Source organism: Pagrus pagrus (assembly GCF_965226575.1).
Source record: "Pagrus pagrus genome assembly, chromosome: 4".
NCBI lineage: Eukaryota > Metazoa > Chordata > Actinopteri > Spariformes > Sparidae > Pagrus > Pagrus pagrus.
Genome location: NC_140188.1, coordinates 9394682 through 9415162, shown reverse-complemented (window position 1 = coordinate 9415162; position 20481 = coordinate 9394682). Strand labels below are relative to the sequence as shown.

Below are 20481 nucleotides of genomic sequence, written 5' to 3'. Positions count from 1 at the left end.
TAGAAAAATAATTGCTAGTTGCAGCCCTCGTTGATCAGTTTACTAACCATTAATAAAGCCCTTAGCCGCACCCTCATAAGAGTCGGCTTGTCAGAAAGAGGTGTTGATTTATCTCTGCCCACATATTCAAATAAGACAGACAGCTGCTGGTGGAAGCAGAGTAAAAGAACGAGGAGGCGTTTCGACTGCGGTCGCTCATAATGCTGCTGATTGTGCATCGGGGCATTCAGACTACGAACGCGTGGGCGAGCACAGCAGATAAAGTGAGTATCACCTACATCAATGAGGAGAGAAAAGGCCGCACTACACACGGAAGATGTGTCAAAGTTGCAATGAATCACGGCCCGCTCCCAGAAAACACTCCCCTGGCGTTTGGACAGTGAATAATCGAGCCGTGAAAAACTCTCATATTAGCCCACTTCGGAGTTCCTCGTGACTCTGGGTAAGTCAGCAGTCGCAGCAGCGCTACACGACTACGCGGAGGCCTGTAGGAAGACGCTGCCGAGCCGAACAAACCAATTACACCGCTGTCAGGGCCGTGGCACGGCACTGCATCATCCCCGCAGAGACGCCGCTGTCACACTGCCTGGCATTACTGCAGCTCAGGAGAAGACCCAGGACTGATGAGCCATGAGACCCGGCATGTGTGGCACGGCCATAAGCCCCGCCATTAAGTGTTGATTCTCCTTTATTAAGGAGGCACTGTTGCTAAAACAAAGGGCCAGCCCTGGTCAGCACTCTGAGCTGTTGAAGCATGTGACTCATATTTGATTGCAGTGAGTGTTAAAGCTGCAGGGCCGGGCAGAGCCGGGCCGGGCCGACTCTCCCTCGGAGCTGGGGCAGCCTCCAGGACTGCTGCTGCCGAGCATTCACACATTCCTCCCCGGGCGGAAACACAGCCCATTAGCATCACATGCTAACATGCCTGAGGAGCAACAGAGCAGCGTTTCTCAGCGTGGGGACACGGTGAGGTGAGAACAACAATGTGTTTCCTCGAGTGCCTCTCAGGGAGGGTCCACTTCATTGTGACGTCGTCTGAAGTGAAGAGATTGAAACAACTCGGTGTGACGGAGAACTGGAACGATAATAAACAGTGTTTATATTTAATAAATGGCTCATGACGCACTATAATGAAGCTGTGAGCTGTGTAGAGTTTGTAATCGCTCTATCAACAACTGTAACTATAAATGGTGCCTGATGTGTAAACAGATATAAATAACAATACAGCAAAAACAGTTTAAATGACATAAAATATGTCTTAATAGGGGAAATTCATAATTGTTGACACAAACACATTAATAGACACTTAAAGATGTCCTTATATCTCGCCTGCAAAGTGTTTATAATACATATTTTATGTTATTACAACCTTTTATATTATTAATAACTGCAGATTTAATGATTAAAGCTCTTTATCAATGATTTATTGGTGTCTAAACATTTAATAAATGAGAATATAGTAAATCAAATTTTCCTCACAGTCACATTAAGTGTTCATTATAATCTTTATAATGACTTATTAACATGTATTACTACAGACTTGATGATTAAAACACTTTAATCAGGACTTATAACTGTATATTTGATAATTTAACTGTTAATGACTTACTAACATTTATTAATGTAGACTTGATGTCTAAAACTCTTAAATAATGACTTATTAACATCTTTAACTACAGACATGATGAATAAAACTCTTTATTAATGACTTATTATCATTTATAACTTTTGATTTAATCATTAAAACTCTAATAACATATTTTTAACATTTAAAAGTGCAAACTTGATGATTAAATACTTTAGAAATGACTTATTAACATCTTAAACTACAGACCTGAGGAATAAAACTCTTTATTAATGACTTATTAACATTTATAACTGCAGCATTGATTATTATAACCCTTGATTAATGATTTATTGCAGTGTTCTGGTCCGCTGAGCCTCCTGTCCTGTGTCGTTATCAGAACTTGATGACGAGCTCTGGTGAGTTTGCAGGACAGAGGCCTCCAGGACGAGGACTGATTTATTGTGTATATTAATAAACCCTCCTGACCTGTTTATCAGTGTTTATATACTGCTTGTAAATGTTGAACAGTGTGAGTTAAAGTGAAGTGTTACCAGGAGGCTGATAGAGAAAGGGTGATTAACAGTGAAGCAATGCCATGCGGCTGCATTCTTGGGTGGCTTGTTGCAACAGAGCAGCGACTCTGGAGACGACTCGGAGCTGTCAGTGTCGAAGTGGGCAGAGTCGGGCTGGCAGGCCCGGACTGGATGTTTCACAGCCTTCAGTAATTACAGGCAGAAGAGCAACCTGGTTGCACAATGGGCGAAGCATTAGCTAACTGCTGTCTGTCAGCCTCAATGAACTCCAACTTTTCCCCACAAAAGATGCGTGCGCTCAGCAAGCTGAAAGTGGCCTCAACTGGCACACTTTGTTAATTAAAGAGGTGAACGAGCGGGCGGGCGCTCGGCTGCGGCTTTGTTTGGAGCTAGTGAGAGGAAGAGGTGCTGAAATATCGTCTGCCGTTGACAGAAATGTTGATTTAAGTTTGACAGAAGTGAAAAGGACACTTGTCAGCGTGATCTTTGACATCAGGATGCAGAAACATTTTGATCATGTGATAAATCTGAACGACTGAAACAACTAGTTCAGTCGCTTCAACGCCACAATCTGATGTCAGATAACGAGGCACCGCTTGTTAATGAGGCACCTTTTCAATAAAAAGGCCATTAATGGTTACTAAATATGTTACTAACACTTTATAGATAAGTTATCCAGCTATTGGTAGAACTTTTGGGTTGCCAGGTTGTGAAAACTCTCATTAGCAAGTGTTATCAAGTCATTAATGAGTTAAATCCACAGTTCTTAATGTAAATAAACAGTTTTAACCATTAAATCTACAGTAAAGGGCCGTCCGCACCAACAACGATCACTGTAATGATAACGATGTGGTCGTCCACTCTAAACAGTAGCGTCTAGCACGTGTTTCTCTCTCCAGCTGTGTTGGAAACTGATACTGATGACCTGTTCCAGCTGTATGTTACAGAAGAGAAACAAAAACCCAGAAGGAAATGTTTTTCTCATGTTCTGTTACGAGAGTTATCGTCTTTTGAAGCCAAGTTTTACTCAAACTTCTGTATGGAAGACCATCTGGCGGCACCTCTCAGGTAAAATGACATGTTTACGTGTGTAATTGGCAGTTTAATATACATTATATAAGCGTTTAATTAGTTGTTTGAATAACCAACACTGAGTTATTAGAGTAGATCGTCTGAAAAGCGTTTCCTGCGGCTGCAGTTTGAAGTGATGTCCCTGTAGACCCAGAAGGATTTTGATCGGCAGTCGGTGTTTATACCGTTCATCAAATCACTGTGAACGTGTGGAAGTATCGTTCTTGGGGTGTAAGTGTTGAGAAGCTGTCAATAACGGGACTTTGGCCCAGATTGTTCTAGCAACAAACGGTCAAATGATCTCAGCAGTCGAAGGAAGTGTTCAACTCTTGACACCTCCAAACTTCATCTCACTGATGATCTATTACTCATTGATAAAGTCTTTGTCTACGTGGTATAAGAGGTGCACAGCTGTTACATCTTCAGACCATGCAGGTCAGACAGGGAGGACTCACATCCTGACTATTACTCAACAAAAACTTTCAGAAGTTGGGAAACTTTAGTTAAATTCAGTCTGTGGGAGTAAAAATAAAATAAAAAACAGTGTAAACTGGAGGACGGAGGCGGAGGCGGGCAGGATGAGGCAGACAAAGCGTCGGGCAGAACTCATTGATCAGCAGCGAGCGCTGTTCCTCCCTCGCTCTCTCTTTGTTCATCCCAGTTTCTGCTTTTCAACCAGATGCAATTTGCTGCTGTTCAGTGAGCCAGAGGAGGCTTCCTGATGACTCAAGGTGCAAACCAGGAACTCACGACAGAGCTGTTAATGTATTCAGAGCGTGGATTCACATCTCTGCTGTCAAACCAGTCGACTGTTTTTTCTGACACGAGGAGGCTGTGAGAAGCGTGACGAGATGATACCGGATACCTTAAGATCAGATTAGATATTCCTCTTGCCTGACGGCAAGCGTTGTTTTATTTGCTCGTGATGTTTCCGTCAGGGTGTCTTCAAGTTTCGAGTCGAACTGAAGACAATAACTTCTCTTTGGTTTGAGAGAATGACTCAAACCAAAAAAATGCGCAAACACCAAGTTTTCTGTTTTGTCTTTCTCTGATTTGAATCACGCGACACGTCAACATCGCTGTTCGTCTGCAACACAAAGGCTGCTCGTCCGTATCGGCGAGATGTGACTCAGAAATCTGACAAACAACAGCGTTTGTTGCTCGGTGTGTGAAGAAACAAAGTCCACTTCCAACCACGACAAAGCAATGACTGAATTAATGAGGATTTTATAATCTTGTCGTGCTTTTGTCCACGTTCACTTTGTGATGATGCGACACAGACAAGGAGCAGAGGTCTGATATCTGAGGGGCTGAAATCAGCAATTTGGGGCTTTTTTTGCTTGAAATGTTGCTTAAAAGAAGCAGAAGTTGCAGATTATTTGTACGTCAATCAGCTGATCCTACTTTGTTTGTTGATCAGCTATTAATGATTCCTTAAAGGTGGATTCTGTAACTTCTGGAATTCGTCCTCATCAGACAATGAAAACATGCAGGTCGACTATGAAAGCAGGTTATTACAACCCATGTTGACTGAAGGTGTGGGTGTGAAGCTTCAGGATGGGCGATGCTGTTTTCTTCTCAGCGCACCATAACTTATAATAAAAACCTGTTTTTCTCTCATCTAAAGCTCGTGTTAGCTCCTGCAAACTGCTTTTCCATGTATCAGGAGCTCTGTCTCTTTTATTGAAAGGCCTGTAAAAGACTAAATCTTTTCAAGTTGGGGGTCTCTGGTCTGATGTGCATCTGTTGTTCGGGTCGTTGACATGAAAAAGTTTGGGAACGTCTGCTATAAACAGCAATTTCAGTCCTGATCATCTGCACGATGTCAAATTTAGAGGTTTTATTGAACCATAATCATCTTCTGTACCACAGCAGAAACAAGCGGTCAATTAATCGATTGACAGGAAATAAATCTGCAACTACTGCTGACATCCTCCGCCTGCAGCTTCTCCAGTGTGTTGTTACTTTCTGACATTTTACAGACAAAATAAATAAAAGCTGCAGCTGTGCTTTTTTTTTTTTGCCTTACAAATAAAAACAGGACTCGCGTTCCACGGAAACCAAATCTCACTTCTTTAACTTTAAGATAAACCAGCCGCAAACATCCGACTCATCTGTGCTCCAACTTCAATAAAAGCACAACAGAGACCCTCCTCAGAGCTCTTGACTTCTGTGAGGTCACACCGCTGTTAAAACTGACATTCGGTGCATCACATGACTTTCCTTAGTCTACCTACAGATAAAACAAAGACCGCCTCATCCTGACCCATGCAGACTTCAGCCACCCCGGGGCCACAAACAACAGACAGGATGGGGAGGCAAGGGGCCCTCTGGAGGACACAAACAACCACAACATGAATGATATCGACAGGAAGAATAAAAAAAAAAATCACAGTCTGAGAAAAGCAGCAACAACAAAAAAAAAAGCATCTGCTTTGTGAGAACAATGACAGCATCCTCTCCACCTGTGCTGAGACACCTGCATGACTGATCACAACAAGGCTGCTGGGTCATGTCTCAGCCTCATTAGTGCATTAGGACTGTCCTGTCCACAGGCCTGCTGCTGCTGTCATATCTAAACATGAACAAGCACCGAGGAAAGGAAAGGTGAGGAAGGACACACCTACACATCCTTTATTTACTGTTGCTCGACCGAAACTAGACAAGGCTGCACTCTCCAGTATCGCCTGCACACACACACACACATCGTACCTCAGGAATTCTTGCAGACAGGTGTCACAGAACCGATGTCCACAGGTAGACACTTGGACCGGCTCCCGCATCGCCTTGCTGCAGAGCGGACACTGGAAGCGTCTCTTTGGCTTTTCCAGAAACTTGTAATCAAACCCGGGCATCGCTGCTGCAGGAGATGTTGGCTCTTATTCTCGGGCCTTCAAGCTCGCAGGTGAAAAAAAAAAAAAAAAAAAAAGGTAAGAAATGTCCTCTCTCTCTCTCTCTCTGATCCTCCTGTTAACCCCCTCCACCCTCCTCCTGCAAGACAGAGAAAAAAAACCGGAGGCTGTGGCGTTTTAAGCCGATGAGGGGCTCATATCACGTCCCTCCTTCCCTTCCCTTCCTGCCGATCGAGGCGAGTCCCGAGCCCCGGATTCTGCTCCTGCAGCCCGGCAACAAAGGAGCGAGTCGGTCCGGGGGAGAGGCTGCAGAGATGAGCGCAGATCCGATCTTTCTCTCCGTGTGTGTGTGTGTTGCTCGGGGTTAATGTGGCCGTGTGTGGCCCTCTCTCTCTCTCCTCTCCTCTCCTTCCTCGCTGGATGCAGCACTGACACACTGAAGCACAATGAATAACCCCTCCGTCTGTTTAGGTGCACCGAGTCCCGCCTCCTCCTCCACGCAGGAGGAGTCAAGAAGCTGGAGGAAAAAAAAAAAAAAACACACTCCTGTGATCATCACACCATTTTTTTATTTTATCTCCCCTTCATCCGTCTTCAGGGAGCTTTTTGTCACCAGATGCAGCTCCTCTGTGCAAAATGTTTGTTTTATATCCTATTAATCCTACTGATACTCCAGATTTAAGCTTGTGTATCTTCTTTTTTTATACACAAGCTGGTCGTAAATGTAAAAAAACTAAACATTTATGCTCATAATTAAGACAGTGAGAAGGTGAGGAGGGTTTTGTTGTGAAGGTTTAAGTCAGTAAACATATAAATGGACCTACATCAGAAGCCCACAGCACTCAGAGGTGGCAGCTGCCCTCTGGTGGTGGAGCACACACACACAAAAATAAAGAAATCTAGTATTTTCCTCCTGTTTCTTCATTATTTTTGTCTTTATATGTGATAAAAACATAAAACCTGACTTGCATTTGTACACTATTTTTTTTTAAAAAGCCCCCAAACTGTAACAAATGCTCATGTTATGGCAGTATAAATAAAAGCAACACATGGCAGCATATTTAGATCATTTCTCATCTGCTGTATTGCCACCAGATTACATCATCATTACATCATCACACAAGACAACAATGGTTAACGATCCGTGTCCTCAGAAAAAGGTGTGAGCACGTCTTTAAAAGGGGGAGCAGTTGTTATATTGTGGTTTTCTCTTTAACGTTAGCGACAAACGCATATTAATCTGCTGATATAATAATAATCAGCTGATAGCAGCTCTGTGGAAATTAACACAGATTAACGTGTGATTGGGTGATTAATGTGAGGATAATAGGGACTGTGTGGGCAGAATAAAGCAGAGGTAATCAGACTGTCACTGCAGTTAGTTATTAATCTGTAGCTGCTGATGTTTTGTTTAAAAGTCAAACTTCAGGTTTAGCGTTTTGTTTCCACACAAAAACCTCATCTTCACTGAAAAAGATCAACCTAAATGTTCATCGCAGCTCCGCTTGTGTCTGACGAAGACTTTACAGTCCGCCGTGAAACCACCTTCTCGTATAACATAAGGTTTATTACAAGTTCAGACACCTGTAAAGATCCATCTCTCTTTTACTGTTTTTATCACCACGACAATAAAAAGCTTTAACCGTAGAAAATGTCACCGTAAGTTACAACATAAAAATACTTTATGTTCGACAAAAGCACCAGTGAACTAACTCAAATACTGAGCAGAGTTTTTTATTTCCATGTTATGTTACATGATAATCTACTCAACCACAATTCAGAAGAAAACTACATTTATTTTATATTATATTGCAGATTTTTATTAATACAAAATGTGATCAACAAATGAATAATGATGTTTCACCACAGATTAAAGCATCCGGCAGTAAATCAGGTACTTTTAACCAGCTGCAGCCTCAGTGGTGCTTATACACTGATGAATCAATGATTATCATCTATTAATACAACATATACAATTATGAGACCCACCATTCTGCATCATGAGTGTTTTCATGTTTGGTATTTCAAGTATATGTGGATGACAATACCTTTATTAAAGCTACTGCTACTACTTTACTTTTTTAATTTAATTTAATTTGGCGGCCTCTGTGGACAAACGACACGACTATGGTGAAACACAGTAAAGTATTTTAGGCCGAGTCCACACGAACACAGATGTATTTGGAAACATAAAAATGATCTCCATCCATCCTGACACACCTTAAAATGCATATTTCATGGCCACATGGTACACTGACACAACTCAAAAAATATAACATCCTTTCAAATACTTAAATATCATAACACGTACTACGAGTTAACATTTGTCAACGATGCTCTAAACACTGATAAATGTGTGCGTCTGCGTCTTCGTTTCCAGAAATGTCTGTTCCTACCCGTCAGTGACCTGTGTTGAAAAGGCCAAAACGCAGAGAAAAAGCTTCCATATAAGAAATACTTGCATACGTGTGGACGGGGCCTTGGTGCGGTACCATGCCACCAGACTACAGAGCAGCTGCTATAAAAACTACTTCTTCCACTGACAGGCACATTTTAACTTCTGCTTTGGTATTTTTGTTTTCTCAACTTTCTCAGTTCCATCCTATAAAAACAGTTTACAGATATATACACAGTATATAACATCGCATTTAAAATATAATACACATGTACAGAGAGTTACAAATCACTTGATTTACCTTCCAGATGTCTGTATATTTATACATTTAAGCCTACAGAGGAACAAAACCATCATGAAGCAGAACACAGATGATTCCTATCTGGTTTTACTGCTCGCTATAAACTGCTGAATGACTATTGAGTGAGTGAACGAGTGAATTCAGTCATTAAGTCTCAAAGACGTTCTGTTGAGCCGTAAACAAAACATCGTTATCTGGTCTGAACTCTGCCGTCCAGTTGCAAATGTATCGGAGGACTAATCCAATAAAGCACAATGTGACCAGTGACGACGTGATCGAGGTGAACGTGTTCGCTTCGTTGGACTGATGAGTTACTAAACACTCGAGTGGCTTTCATTCTTCTCCTGTCTTTGTGTTGCATCATCTTATTCATCGGTAGCTTAAGAGAGCTCAAACCAGTTTGACTTTTTTCTGGTCTTTATCATGCAAACGCTGCACGTGAGAGAGGACAATAGGTCACCGCATGAGAGCCGCCTAATGACTTCCTGTAATCCATCTTCAGAAACTGTGTCGCAACATTCCTCCAACTAACCTGTTGTGAGATACACCTGCTGCGGCGCGCAGGTTGTGACCTTCGTCTGCGCCTCATGATATCAAACCAGCGAATGAAACAAACATTCATTCCTGGAGGAGTAAAAAAAAAGAAAACTAGACAGAGAGGAAGAGCGAGTGAAAGTGTGAGGACGCAGCTGCAGAATGAAAGGGAATCTTTCAGCGGCAGCACAGATGGGCCTCTGGGACGAGTTATTCAGAGGAAGCTGTCCTTCACCTCAGGACGCCGCCGGGCGCCATGACCGACGCTGGGTGGGTTCTTTTTTAGGACAAAATCATCTCGGGACAGGTTCCTCGAGCAAGGCTGGAACAAAAGGGAGGAAATGAAGAGGGTGAAGCGTCAGTAGAGCTGAAGTTACTAGTCAATCTAGTAATCTATCAATTGTTTCAGTCACGTTTCAACAAAAATACCCCAAAATGTACGAGTGCATCTTCTCAGTTGTGAGGATTTGTTGCTCTTCTGGCATGTAGCAAACTGAATATCTTTGGGTTTTGGATAGAAGGGCAGACGATAACAATCACCTTGCCTTCAACGATTTGTTAAATTAATTAAGAGAATAATCAGCAGACTAATCGATGATAAAAATAATCATTAGTCGCAGCCATAAACATCAGCACACGACTCCTCCTGCAACCAGTGAATCAATTTGCCAGTAATGAGGCCGATAGTGTGCGCTAATTAAATATCAATACAAGCTTGTCATTTTTGTCCGACATGAAACAGGAAGCATGTCTGCACCGTTAGACCTTCCTGCAGAGGAGCATAAAAAACACTGATGTCTGAAGTCGATCAATTCTGTTATTTAGTTTAGGATTGAAACGAGGCACTTGCACCAGGTGATGGACGATAGATCAAGAAATAATATTCTGATTATTTTTGACAGATTGTGATATGATTCACGATTAGAGATGACGATCATTGTTGCATCAAAATGGTCATTTTCACAGAAGAAGCTATTAAAATCATCATGATGTAAAATTTGTGACTTCATTTTTACAGCGACACCTGATAAAAGTCTGCTGTTCCCACAAAACATCTAAATGTGCAGGACTCTAACCAGCCTCACCGCCTCACTGTGTCAGCTTTAAATAAGCCCTGCATCCAACGACCCAAATCTGCTCTCTGTCTATTCATGATACAGTATGCATCTAATGATTTAATAAAATCATGGTGTATAAACTGCTTTTTGATCCTGTGATATTCATATAAAACTACATATGTACTATACATGAAAACACAGAGTAAACACTGTCATCTGGACTGTTGTAATCAGGTGAAGTGTTAAGCTCATCAGTTCCTGGTCTGGTCCGATCATGCTAATGACCTCTGCGAGTGTTGATCCATGTTGGTCTCCGTGTCCTTGTCACATGGTTCAGGTCACAGACACATTGAAACAGCAGCCCTGTAGCCTGTAGCCAGGATTACCAACATCTCTGTTACTTATTAAATTGTGATGCAGTTTAATCTTCTCTAAATCTGCAGCTATTTTCAGTTTGCGGTGTAGTGGGACGATTTAATCCCACCTTCACTGTTCCTCGGTTTTCATCAGAATCTGTGGGTTTCACTGCTGCAAACTGCTGTTTTTCTGTTCCTCTCAGAAAGACGTCTGCAGCTGTGTCATTCAGTTCGGTCTAAAATCAACAGCCGCGGAGAAAAACTGGACAGAATGATGACTTCTGGCACGCGGATAGAAAGCTTCGAGTGTGCAGAGTAAAGCTGAAAGGACGTAGTTTGTTGATGTACACGGAGCGCCTGATGTACGACTATATGAATCGAAGCTATAGTCGTGTCTTTAGCCTGTGATCTTACAAAACTCACAACTGAGTCCTTTCACAATTCGGCATGGAAAAACATGCGTCTGTGTCGACGTTATCAAGAGGCGCTTGTCTCGAGTTCAGCCCGTCTTTCATCTGAGGATTAGCACTCTCTCAGTTAGATTTCACCACATCCCAACATCTCACAGTGTTTGTTAACAAAGGGCTAATAAGCGAAATATTACGTTTCACTGCCAGCAGAGTGTTGCCATGACAACAAGCCACTGATGTCACCGCGAATGGGTGACTCTCGTCGAGCTGCACCGCCTTCGGTATCCCAGAATCCTCCTCTTTTCTTCCGAGGCGGCCGCGGGCCCCTTTTCCCCAGGTGTACACCTCCCCTTCTGTGGAGAGCAGCAGAGGAGAGCAGCCGGTCAACATTTCTTTAAATTAGAAAAAAAGCTCAGGACGCATTAACCCACACAAATCTTTAACTGACAGCTCTGCCTCTCCTGCAGTGGCAGCATAATGGCTCTATCTGTAGGAAGTCAGAGCTGAACAAAGATGTCCCTCAACAAAGAAAACCTACAGGCATGACTGGCACTGCTGGCTTTCTCCCCAGGGGGCCAGTCGCTGGCACAATGTGACATTTTACCCTCGGATTTAAGAACAAAACACACACTTACAAACACATCTGTTACTTAAAGCTAAGGTTGCTAGGTTGTTTTAGAAGGATCTTTTGTTATATTTGTAGAAACAACCCGACAGCAAGCAATAAAACAAATGTTCTGAAGAAAAAGAAGAAAAAACCTGCATCTGCGTCTCAGGTTCATAAAATGATTCTGTTGGGCCGAATGAAATGATTGGACGTCCTACTAGCCTGCCTACCTACACAGATTTATTGCTAAAGCCTTTAACAAGGATGGCAGAGAAAGTGCAGCCAAAATTGTACTAACGTTGAATACATTTCCTCACATTCGATTGAACCTTTTTTTGTGGGGGACACCATGGACAAGCCGTACCATCAGCCATGGTGACAGGCTGAGGACTTGAGGCAAATCAAATAACACAGACATCTATAGGACTGAACGTTAGCAAGCTAGACAGCTTTTTCAACTAATTCATGTGATGATATTCACAGTTACGTCGATAATTCACGATAATTGTGATCCGCAATAATATCTGTTATCCTTAGTTGGATACGATTAGTGATGACATCGATGCGCTGCGCTCACAGCACTCAGCCCTGAGTCAAAGTGTTCAGCAGCTAACCCAGTAACACTAACACCAAGCACAAACACCTCCCTGTTGGCCAGTGAGAGCCTCGAGGGAGGCCCGAAGGGATTTTTCGTAGGATACTGTCAAAACCCAGCTTGCTCTTACAGGAAGAGTGGTTCTGTTTGTTTGGCCCGTTAACTAAAACCCTGTGTAGTTACATTACCGCCAATATAACAACACGTTCTAAACTTTTAATTCATCGTCACTCATCACGGTGAACATTTCATTATTTCTGTTTCTTGGTTAAAGTCGCTGCTCATGCTGTTTGTAACGGGGTGACTCATTAAAATGCACCACCCTCCGTATCCCAGAATCCTCCTTGTTTCTTCCCAAGCAGCTACACCGCAGATATCTGAGCAATGTTGTCTCAGCTCAGAGCTGAGATGAACCCTGTTGTGTTTACTTGTGCTCACTCCTACTCAAACATATTTCTAAACAACTTTTTTAGTGAGGGACTGACAATAGTGGGGAAAATAAAGAGTTTGTCCTTTTATGAAAATGCTGCCTTTGTTCACAAGAGCTGGTTGGAAGATATCCTGAGTAGAGCAGTTATGCAAAACCATAAAATTCAAATTATCTGTTAAAGAATACACGTTTGTGTTTATTGTTCAATCTGACTGATAAGAGTCAGACAGGTTTTTCTTGAATGTACCAACAAGATGAGCTTCAAATCAGTCACTGCATGGACCAACAGTACCCAGCACACCTGTGCTACACCCACACAGGTGTTTTTACCTAATCTTCTAACAGTGCTGTCAGATCAGAGTTCACTTTCCATTCATTTCTATGTGGAGCAGGGCGAGACACACTCCCTTCCGATTGTGAAATACCCCGCCTCCACATCTTTACGCAGAGGTTAATTAGACTGAACTGTGACAGGTGAAATGGTGAAGCTCTTGAGACGGTGGTTAGATTTACCTCTCATTCAGGAAATATAGTCGTGTTTTATAACTGCACAGTGAAATAATTCAAGCAGCAAAGGAAGGCTGCGGTGACAGAGGTTAATGACAGTAAAATGTCGGTTAAAAATCCAGTTTATTAACGACTTTTGACTGCTGTTATTAGCTCCCACAGATCATGTTTACAGCCCTGCTGTCAGTCTTTCCCCTCCCTCTTGATTGATATCTCCCTGACTCTCCTGTTAGCTCTGTTGCACCTGCTCCATGGGACAAACAACACCTTTATCATTCTTATTAGCTCAAGACCTCACATGTCTCGGCCCATCTGTGACCGGAGCAGAGGTCTCACCATCCAAAATAACTCTCAACACCTGTGGACGTGTGCAGGGCCTGTATGAAGACAAAAGGTCCAAACATCACATATATTGTCTTTGCTACTCACCAGCTCCAATAGCTAAGGTAAAGGCGTCTCCACAGGCAGCCATGGCGATGCCCTGCAGCCCAGGCACCTGATAGGGCACACGGCTGCTACGACGCGAACTGCAGCCCATCTGGCCATGCTGGTTGCTGCCGAAGGTAAAACACTGACCCTTTTCTGGACGAGGAAAACATGGACGAAAGTAATGAAGCTAGTAAGACACAATTAATTGATTGACCTAGAAAACTATTTGATGAAACGATCAGCTGAAACTTTACAATAAACAATTGCTTAACAAATGTTTTTTAAAGCATTTCATCGTTTGTGAACAGTGAAATAACTATTAACTAAATTTCAATCAACTATAACTTTTCCAGTTATTGAAGTGTTACTGATTAACTGTGTGAATATTTTACCTGTAACAGCGACAGAATGGGCTGTCCCAATGTCAATGTAAACTATCTTCTCGCTGTTGAGTGGAGCTGATTGGACAGGATTGTATGAATGAACTTCTTCCACCTGAGTGGAGGGATTTGGCTCCTCTCCGGTTATTTTATCCAGGCCGAGCTTGTTGAACCTGATCATAACAAAACAGCAAAATCGAGGTACTTATAACGAGAGGGATACAGAAAACCTGCATTTATTATATTGTTTTTCAAACCCCTCTTTCCATACACAATGCATGTTTATCCCAAAACCAGTGAATGTTTTGTATTTCTGTTTCCTTGTCTGCTGCAGGTCGCTGCTGAGCCGCAGGTATCTGAACAATGCTGCTCTGACCTGAAATGAACGCCGCTGTGTTTACTGCTGCTTCCCTGACTCATACAGAGCGCTACATCCTGTCCTACTGTAAAGCTCTCTGAGCTAAAGAGACGAACAATGAGAGAAAAGTCTCTGTCATTTTAGGAGAATGCTGCCTCACAGGTTGTGCGCCATGAAAAGTATCTCTGTGCAGCACAGCATCTCTTTTTATCTTACACCACCCCATGCACGAGTGAGTTTACAAACCTACAGGAGGCACGAATCATTCTGTGTAAAATACAGGAGATCAGTTTCACAAAAACATCACATCCTTTCTCATTAAATGTGATATTCGATGTTTCACTGCTGGTCATTGGCTTATCTCAGTCAGTGACATGTTTACTGGGACTACTGGAGCTTTTGGTGGTAAAATATAGAAAATAATTACCGGTTGCTTCCACACGCCATGATGCTGTACTGGGTGCTGATAATCATGGAGCAGTCGACTCCACACACCACCCTCTGGGCCTCAAATTCCACAGGTAAACACACCTGCTGTGGAGAGTTGTGGGTGTCTTGGGTGCCGAGCCCGAGGCGACCTCCCAGACAAAGAGACAGAGACCCTACATTAAAGCTGTGTGCTGAGACAGGGCTGTCATAAATCAGCCACACACAAACAAACACCACAAGATGAATGTTGAGATAGATTGAGGGAGTTCGAAAAACAACCGGTTAATTTGCTCTTACCATTGTCTCCTCTTCCCCAGGCAAATACTTCTCTTTCATTGGTCACAGCGAGGACGTGGGAAGCCCCACATGATACCTGAACCAGCTCGTAGCCGAGGAGCGCCTCAACTATCTTGGGCTGAATGCAAAAACAGTATAAAGAGTTAGTTTATAACGCTATTATAAACAAGAAGAAATTCATTCAAACACATGCAGTCTGACCAGAAAACCTCCAGTAAGTAAAAACACAACTTTGGCAGACACATGGGTGTATTAATGCACATTGTGTTGAATTAAGTTTTAAACAGACCTGTTGAGAGACTGAGAAAACTGAGAAATAGATAAATATTAGAAAAACCTGCATCAATATGAGCCTGTCATTCAAATATTTTCTTTCAACGGTGGACATGTACCTGTGTTACATCATTGAAGTTACCGTGTCCCAGACAGCCATTGCTCCCGCTGCCAAACGTCATGATAATGCCCCTGTCTGCAAATTGAAAATAAAGAACAGGGATTAAAGACTATTAGTTGATGAGCGTAGGTGTATTCTTGTGTGGACCAACAGACCGCTTCTAATCCCGATCTAGGAAACGCTAATCTGCGTCACTACAGTGAAATGTGATGAAAGAGAGGCAACTGAGCTGAGAGGAAGGGTCTTTAATCCTGTGTTATCTGATTTGTGGCGCTGGACAGACTGACACTGCCCTCCTAAACGGACAGACTGACAGAGAAACACAGTTTGAGCTCAAGATAAATGAGTCCAAACTGCTAAAACAAGCATGCAGATGTTTATTTTACAAGTGGATCGACACTATCTCATCGAGTCTGGAAGAAGAGCTAACTGTGTCCAAGCTTTCATATGTAAGTTCAAATGCCGTCTCAGTGTTTTACAGCCACGCGTGAAGGCAGAAAACAGAAAATAAATACTAATGACTTTTAAGTGAGCTCCCTGTCGGACTGACTGGGCAATGGACGTGATGTTTCACTAACCTGTCATGCAGGTGGTAAAAAGATCGCCGCAGGACACAGACTTGATGGTGACTCCAGACTGACCCTCGAGGAAACGTGAAATGAACTGAGGCTGCATCTGCTCCACCACACCGGGCAGACTGGCCTCACCGGACACCACTGACGGAGCCTGCGACAGTAAATGATGATTAGAAATGAATGAGGGCAAAAGAGGGAAGAACAACATTAGTAAACAAAAGATGCTAAAGGAAGAAATCGGCCCAATCTGTGATATTCAATGCCCTACAGCAATTATTTTATTATTAAACACCCATATTCCCCAGCCAGCCTCGTCTAACTCTACACCTCCAAGAGAAAACCCCAAAACATTTGGAATAATGGTTTGAACTGAAGCAACTGCTGCGATCTCTGCCTCCTCAACACTGCTTTCCCTCTACGGTGGTCTGACAGTCTTCAAAGGAGCTCTCTGAGGGGCTGACACCAAAACCAGATTTGCTGCCTTTTTGATAGCTGAAAAAAAGATTATAGTAAAAATCTGTTGGTACTGCATTTTGCTGGAGAATAAGAGCAAATCATACATCAAAAAGTTGGCCCTGGAGGACAGAGACGATCATATCTGTCAGGATTTTTCCTTTATAAAACATTACTGCTAAAAAGCAGCATTTCAAACAGGTTAACACAGACCTCCCATGTAATCAGTCGGCCCGACTTGGTCACCCCCATCCTCTGAGTGCGGCCCAGAGACACCTGCAGCACCTCAGTGTTGAGCATCGGCAGGCGGAGAGGAGCTGAGATTCCACTTCCCCACGTGTACACCGAGGATAGTGGGAGGGAATGCAGCTTCCCCGATCCTAAACCGATGGATCCATCTGTTTAAAGCCAAGATATAACAATCACATTAAAGTACTGTGGTTTACCTGGTACAGCTAATTCTGTTCTCAAATAGCGTAACTACTGTATGTGTCTTACCTCTGGATCTGTTGGTAGGAACTCTCCCTCCTGCTCTACCTTGAGCTCCAGTTTGCATAGTAGAGAGCGGTTTCTCAATCCTAGAAAAGTGAGGAGGTGTGAGTCTTAAATCATGTGTGTTAAAACATCTTGTCATTCTTGTCATTAGGCATACACTGAGACACAACCTGCGCATTTTGACATTGCCTATATCCGTGTAGAGGTTAAGCAGGGGCCTGATGCATACGGGAAGAGCCATTATTTCATTGAGTTGGGGTCGTTTGGATGGATCCAGGTTGAGCATGTTGAGGATGAGCTGTCGGAGTTCGGGGCTGTATCGGTCTGAAATCGGAGCAAATGTCCCGCTCATGATCTTCAGAACGAGTGCGGGTAGATTCTGAAAGCAAAGTTAAAGAGTAACATTGCGTATTGCATTACAAATGTGAGAAAATTCCCCAATCCTCTTCCCAAAATCCCTTCCAAAGGAGTAATATTTTCACATTAGCACCCCAATGAAGAGTGAATTATTGATCTGTGTTCAAATCAAAAGCCCCAGCAATCTGCTGTTGAGTTAAACATGGGATAACCTGAGGTCTTCATATCAAATATTCTGAGAAATTACAAGAATCCATCTCTCATGGTGTACACACTGTATCTCTGATGTTGTGAGATTTCAGCCAGCGCTGCAATCTTTTTATGTTTTACACACTGAATTACAGTTTTAATACTTTAAAAAATAACACAAACACATATTATTTGAATCACTACATCCAAGTTAGTGAGGGTTTTTTTTTTACGTACAGCAGCCTCGAAGGCTCTCTTAAGGCTCGCCAGCTCATAGAGCACACAGCCCAAAGCCCAGATGTCACTCTTCTGGTTATATGGCTTCCCTTCACACAGCTCCGGGGAGATGTAGCACGGAGTCCCGACCACCTGCAGAGTGAAAAAAGGAGGCACTGATTTGATGTCAGGATTCGACATATCAGGAAACGTATCCTGCTGATGTAATTGTAGCTTTAAACCAAAGGAAATTCAACTCACCGTGTAAGCTTTGCTCTTGCTGACGAGGATTTTGGAGATGCCAAAATCTCCAATTTTGACGATCATCTGGTGCTTATCCAGAAGGATATTCTGTGTCTTGAGGTCTCTGTGCAGGATGAGTTTGTTGTGGACGTGGTACAGGGCGAGTAAGATCTGGACAAAGAAGTGAAGGATGGTGTCCTCGTCCAGCAGAGAGTTACAGCGCTTCTGTATGTAATCAGCCAAAGTTCCACCTGCAGGAAGAAAACATCGAGAAGAGAATAGACAGTAAAGATGATTTCTGATTTCCATAATAACTAAGACATCGATCAAGTTACTGGGTTTAGAGCAAAGCAATGAGGTAAAGATATCAAAGATAACGAGTGAATTTAACAGCAGGTGCACAAGTTAAATGTTAATGACAACAAAAAAGGGATGCACAAAATAATTACACTGAATAAAAGTGTAGAGTGTGAATGTTTTTTTACATTTTAGCTTGTAATATTACAAAAATGTTATCCGATCAAATTGTCCCTTAAAGCACCACCGCACTGATACTAGACGTTCATCTGACATGACATGGGAACCAGAAAAGGTATGGAGCCCTACAGCACTAAGCAGTGGGAAAAGTGAAGCGCTAGACAAAGAACAAAAGGGCGGTTATGTAATAAGATATTACAGTAATCTTACCTGGTGCATACTCCATAGCTATCATGAGGGCCTTGTCTTCCAGGAAGTTCTCATAGTACTCGATGATGTTTGGATGGTTGAGCAGTTTCAGGACCTGACACTCGTTCTGAGCCGCCAGGCGCTCGTCTCGTGACATCTGCTCCACTGGGATCTCCTTCAGGATGACAAAGGCCCCGTCGCTGCGCCTGCGGCAGAGGTGAACGATCCTGACAGGGGAGGGAGATGAAGAAAAATTAGATGTACATTCTCTTTCATAAACAATATGGGAGGATGGTCTGTGGTAGTTTAGGTTCGGCACGCCAGTGTTACTGAGCATTTTGTAAAAAACTGCATTTTATGTGAGTGGCAGAAAGAAAACAGCAGGGTTCAACACTAATGTTTTAGTCAGAAATGCACTTGCCAGTAGTCAGTTTTTACTTGCTCCAAAACATGTTGTTTTATTTATTAGCAGTTATCAAATAATGACAAAGTTAATGGTGATGTTTAACCTTTATGTAGGTAAATGAATCAGAACATGAAACAAAGTGTCATAGATGTGAAGCAACGAACATGAACATGGTGTGACTATCCCCCCTCCTTCTCCCCCTGGATGGACTCATTCACTTTGAGTAAGTGGATGAGTAAATCTACATCAAACTGTACGATCAGTCACTCACAGAGATGAGAAGGAAGCGAGATGGCTCACTCCTTTGCCACTTCTATCATCAGCTCCAGAAAAAAACGTGTGTTTAGTTCTTGCAAGATTTATTAGCCCGATGTGCCATTTCACTTGCCCCTGGACCATTGGGCAATGCTTATTGTTGAGCTCTGCTTCAATGAGTGAATCAGTGGTGTTAAAGTACCTGTGTAGTTTTCTTTCAATTTGACACACTGTCGGGTTTGTGGTGTACTTTAAGAAGGGGAAATAATGCAAAAAGGACCAACAAACATGTTTGCTTATTATGAGTCAACACTTAGCATAGAAATTGAGCACAAAGACGTACAGTGATGTACTAAAACATTATTTTCTGCACATTAATGTACTCATAAGCTGTGTCAGAGTGTATCTTCTGAATGTTTAGTGTAAAATGATGTATACTGTATTTACATTGTAATTTACTCTGGTAAATTTAGATTATTTTACATAAAAAAGGTTAATACATAAATATTGAATAAATCCATTTCCAGTATATTTGTTGTTAGTCTCATTTTGCACCTTCAAGCAACTCACTGTTCATACATATCTTTCTTTTTCTTTAATTGTGAAACATAGCCACTAGTAATTAAAAGTGATGTGGATGCAATATCTTACTTAACCTAGCGTTAACTCATAACTAGCCCAGTTAGCTAAAACGTTTCAAAAACTTTTTGAAAAAGAAAAGCCAGAAGTGTGATTTACAAAACCTACAAAGAGACACAGACTTGCGTTGACATTCAGATTTATCCCACAGCTAGTGTCCATATGACTTATAAACATCTTCTTGTTTCATAAACTCTGTTCAGTACTTTTCTAGACATGTCTTCTCTGGAGGGCGGCGCACATTTTGACGCATCCCGTTACATTTTGGGGGAAAAACTGAGGCCTCACGGACTTTTAGCTTCACAACGTCACGCCGTGACAACGCCGTATTTTCTAATATACAGGAAAAAAGACGAATGTGTGTGACTAAGTGTAAGTAAACTCAGAGTTTACCCGAAAGCTCCTCTTCCGACAACTTTGATTTTCTCATACTTCTCCATCGCTGCTGTGCTGCTCCCAAACGTTTCCGCCGTCTCCAGGCAAC

General features: G+C 42.5%; 2 protein-coding genes across 3 annotated transcripts in view; both read right to left on the bottom strand.

Annotated features, from left to right (window-relative positions):
* traf4a (tnf receptor-associated factor 4a) overlaps positions 1-9339 on the bottom strand; it is a 36841-nt gene extending 27502 nt beyond the window's left edge. Inside the window, exons 1-2 of the mRNA XM_084350890.1 lie at positions 9252-9339; positions 5884-6540 (exon numbers count right to left, since the gene is read on the bottom strand). Coding sequence (XP_084207016.1) covers positions 5884-6026 — 143 coding nt within the window. The 5' untranslated portion in view covers positions 6027-6540; positions 9252-9339. The remainder of the gene's footprint in view (positions 1-5883; positions 6541-9251) is intronic.
* Positions 6554-20481, bottom strand: nek8 (NIMA-related kinase 8). Of its 2 annotated transcripts, XM_084350888.1 has the most exons (15): positions 20391-20481; positions 18719-18924; positions 18050-18282; positions 17810-17941; positions 17197-17405; positions 17030-17109; positions 16745-16929; positions 16082-16229; positions 15502-15578; positions 15110-15227; positions 14811-14961; positions 14038-14198; positions 13646-13798; positions 11272-11430; positions 6554-9575 (listed from the first exon to the last, which is right to left on the bottom strand). In XM_084350888.1, the coding sequence occupies exons 1-15, from the start codon at positions 20435-20437 to the stop codon at positions 9547-9549; spliced, it is 2088 nt and encodes a 695-aa protein (XP_084207014.1). In that variant the 5' UTR covers positions 20438-20481; the 3' UTR covers positions 6554-9546. The 2 variants fall into 2 exon arrangements, with proteins under 2 accessions (XP_084207014.1, XP_084207015.1); XM_084350889.1 differs by lacking the exon at positions 11272-11430.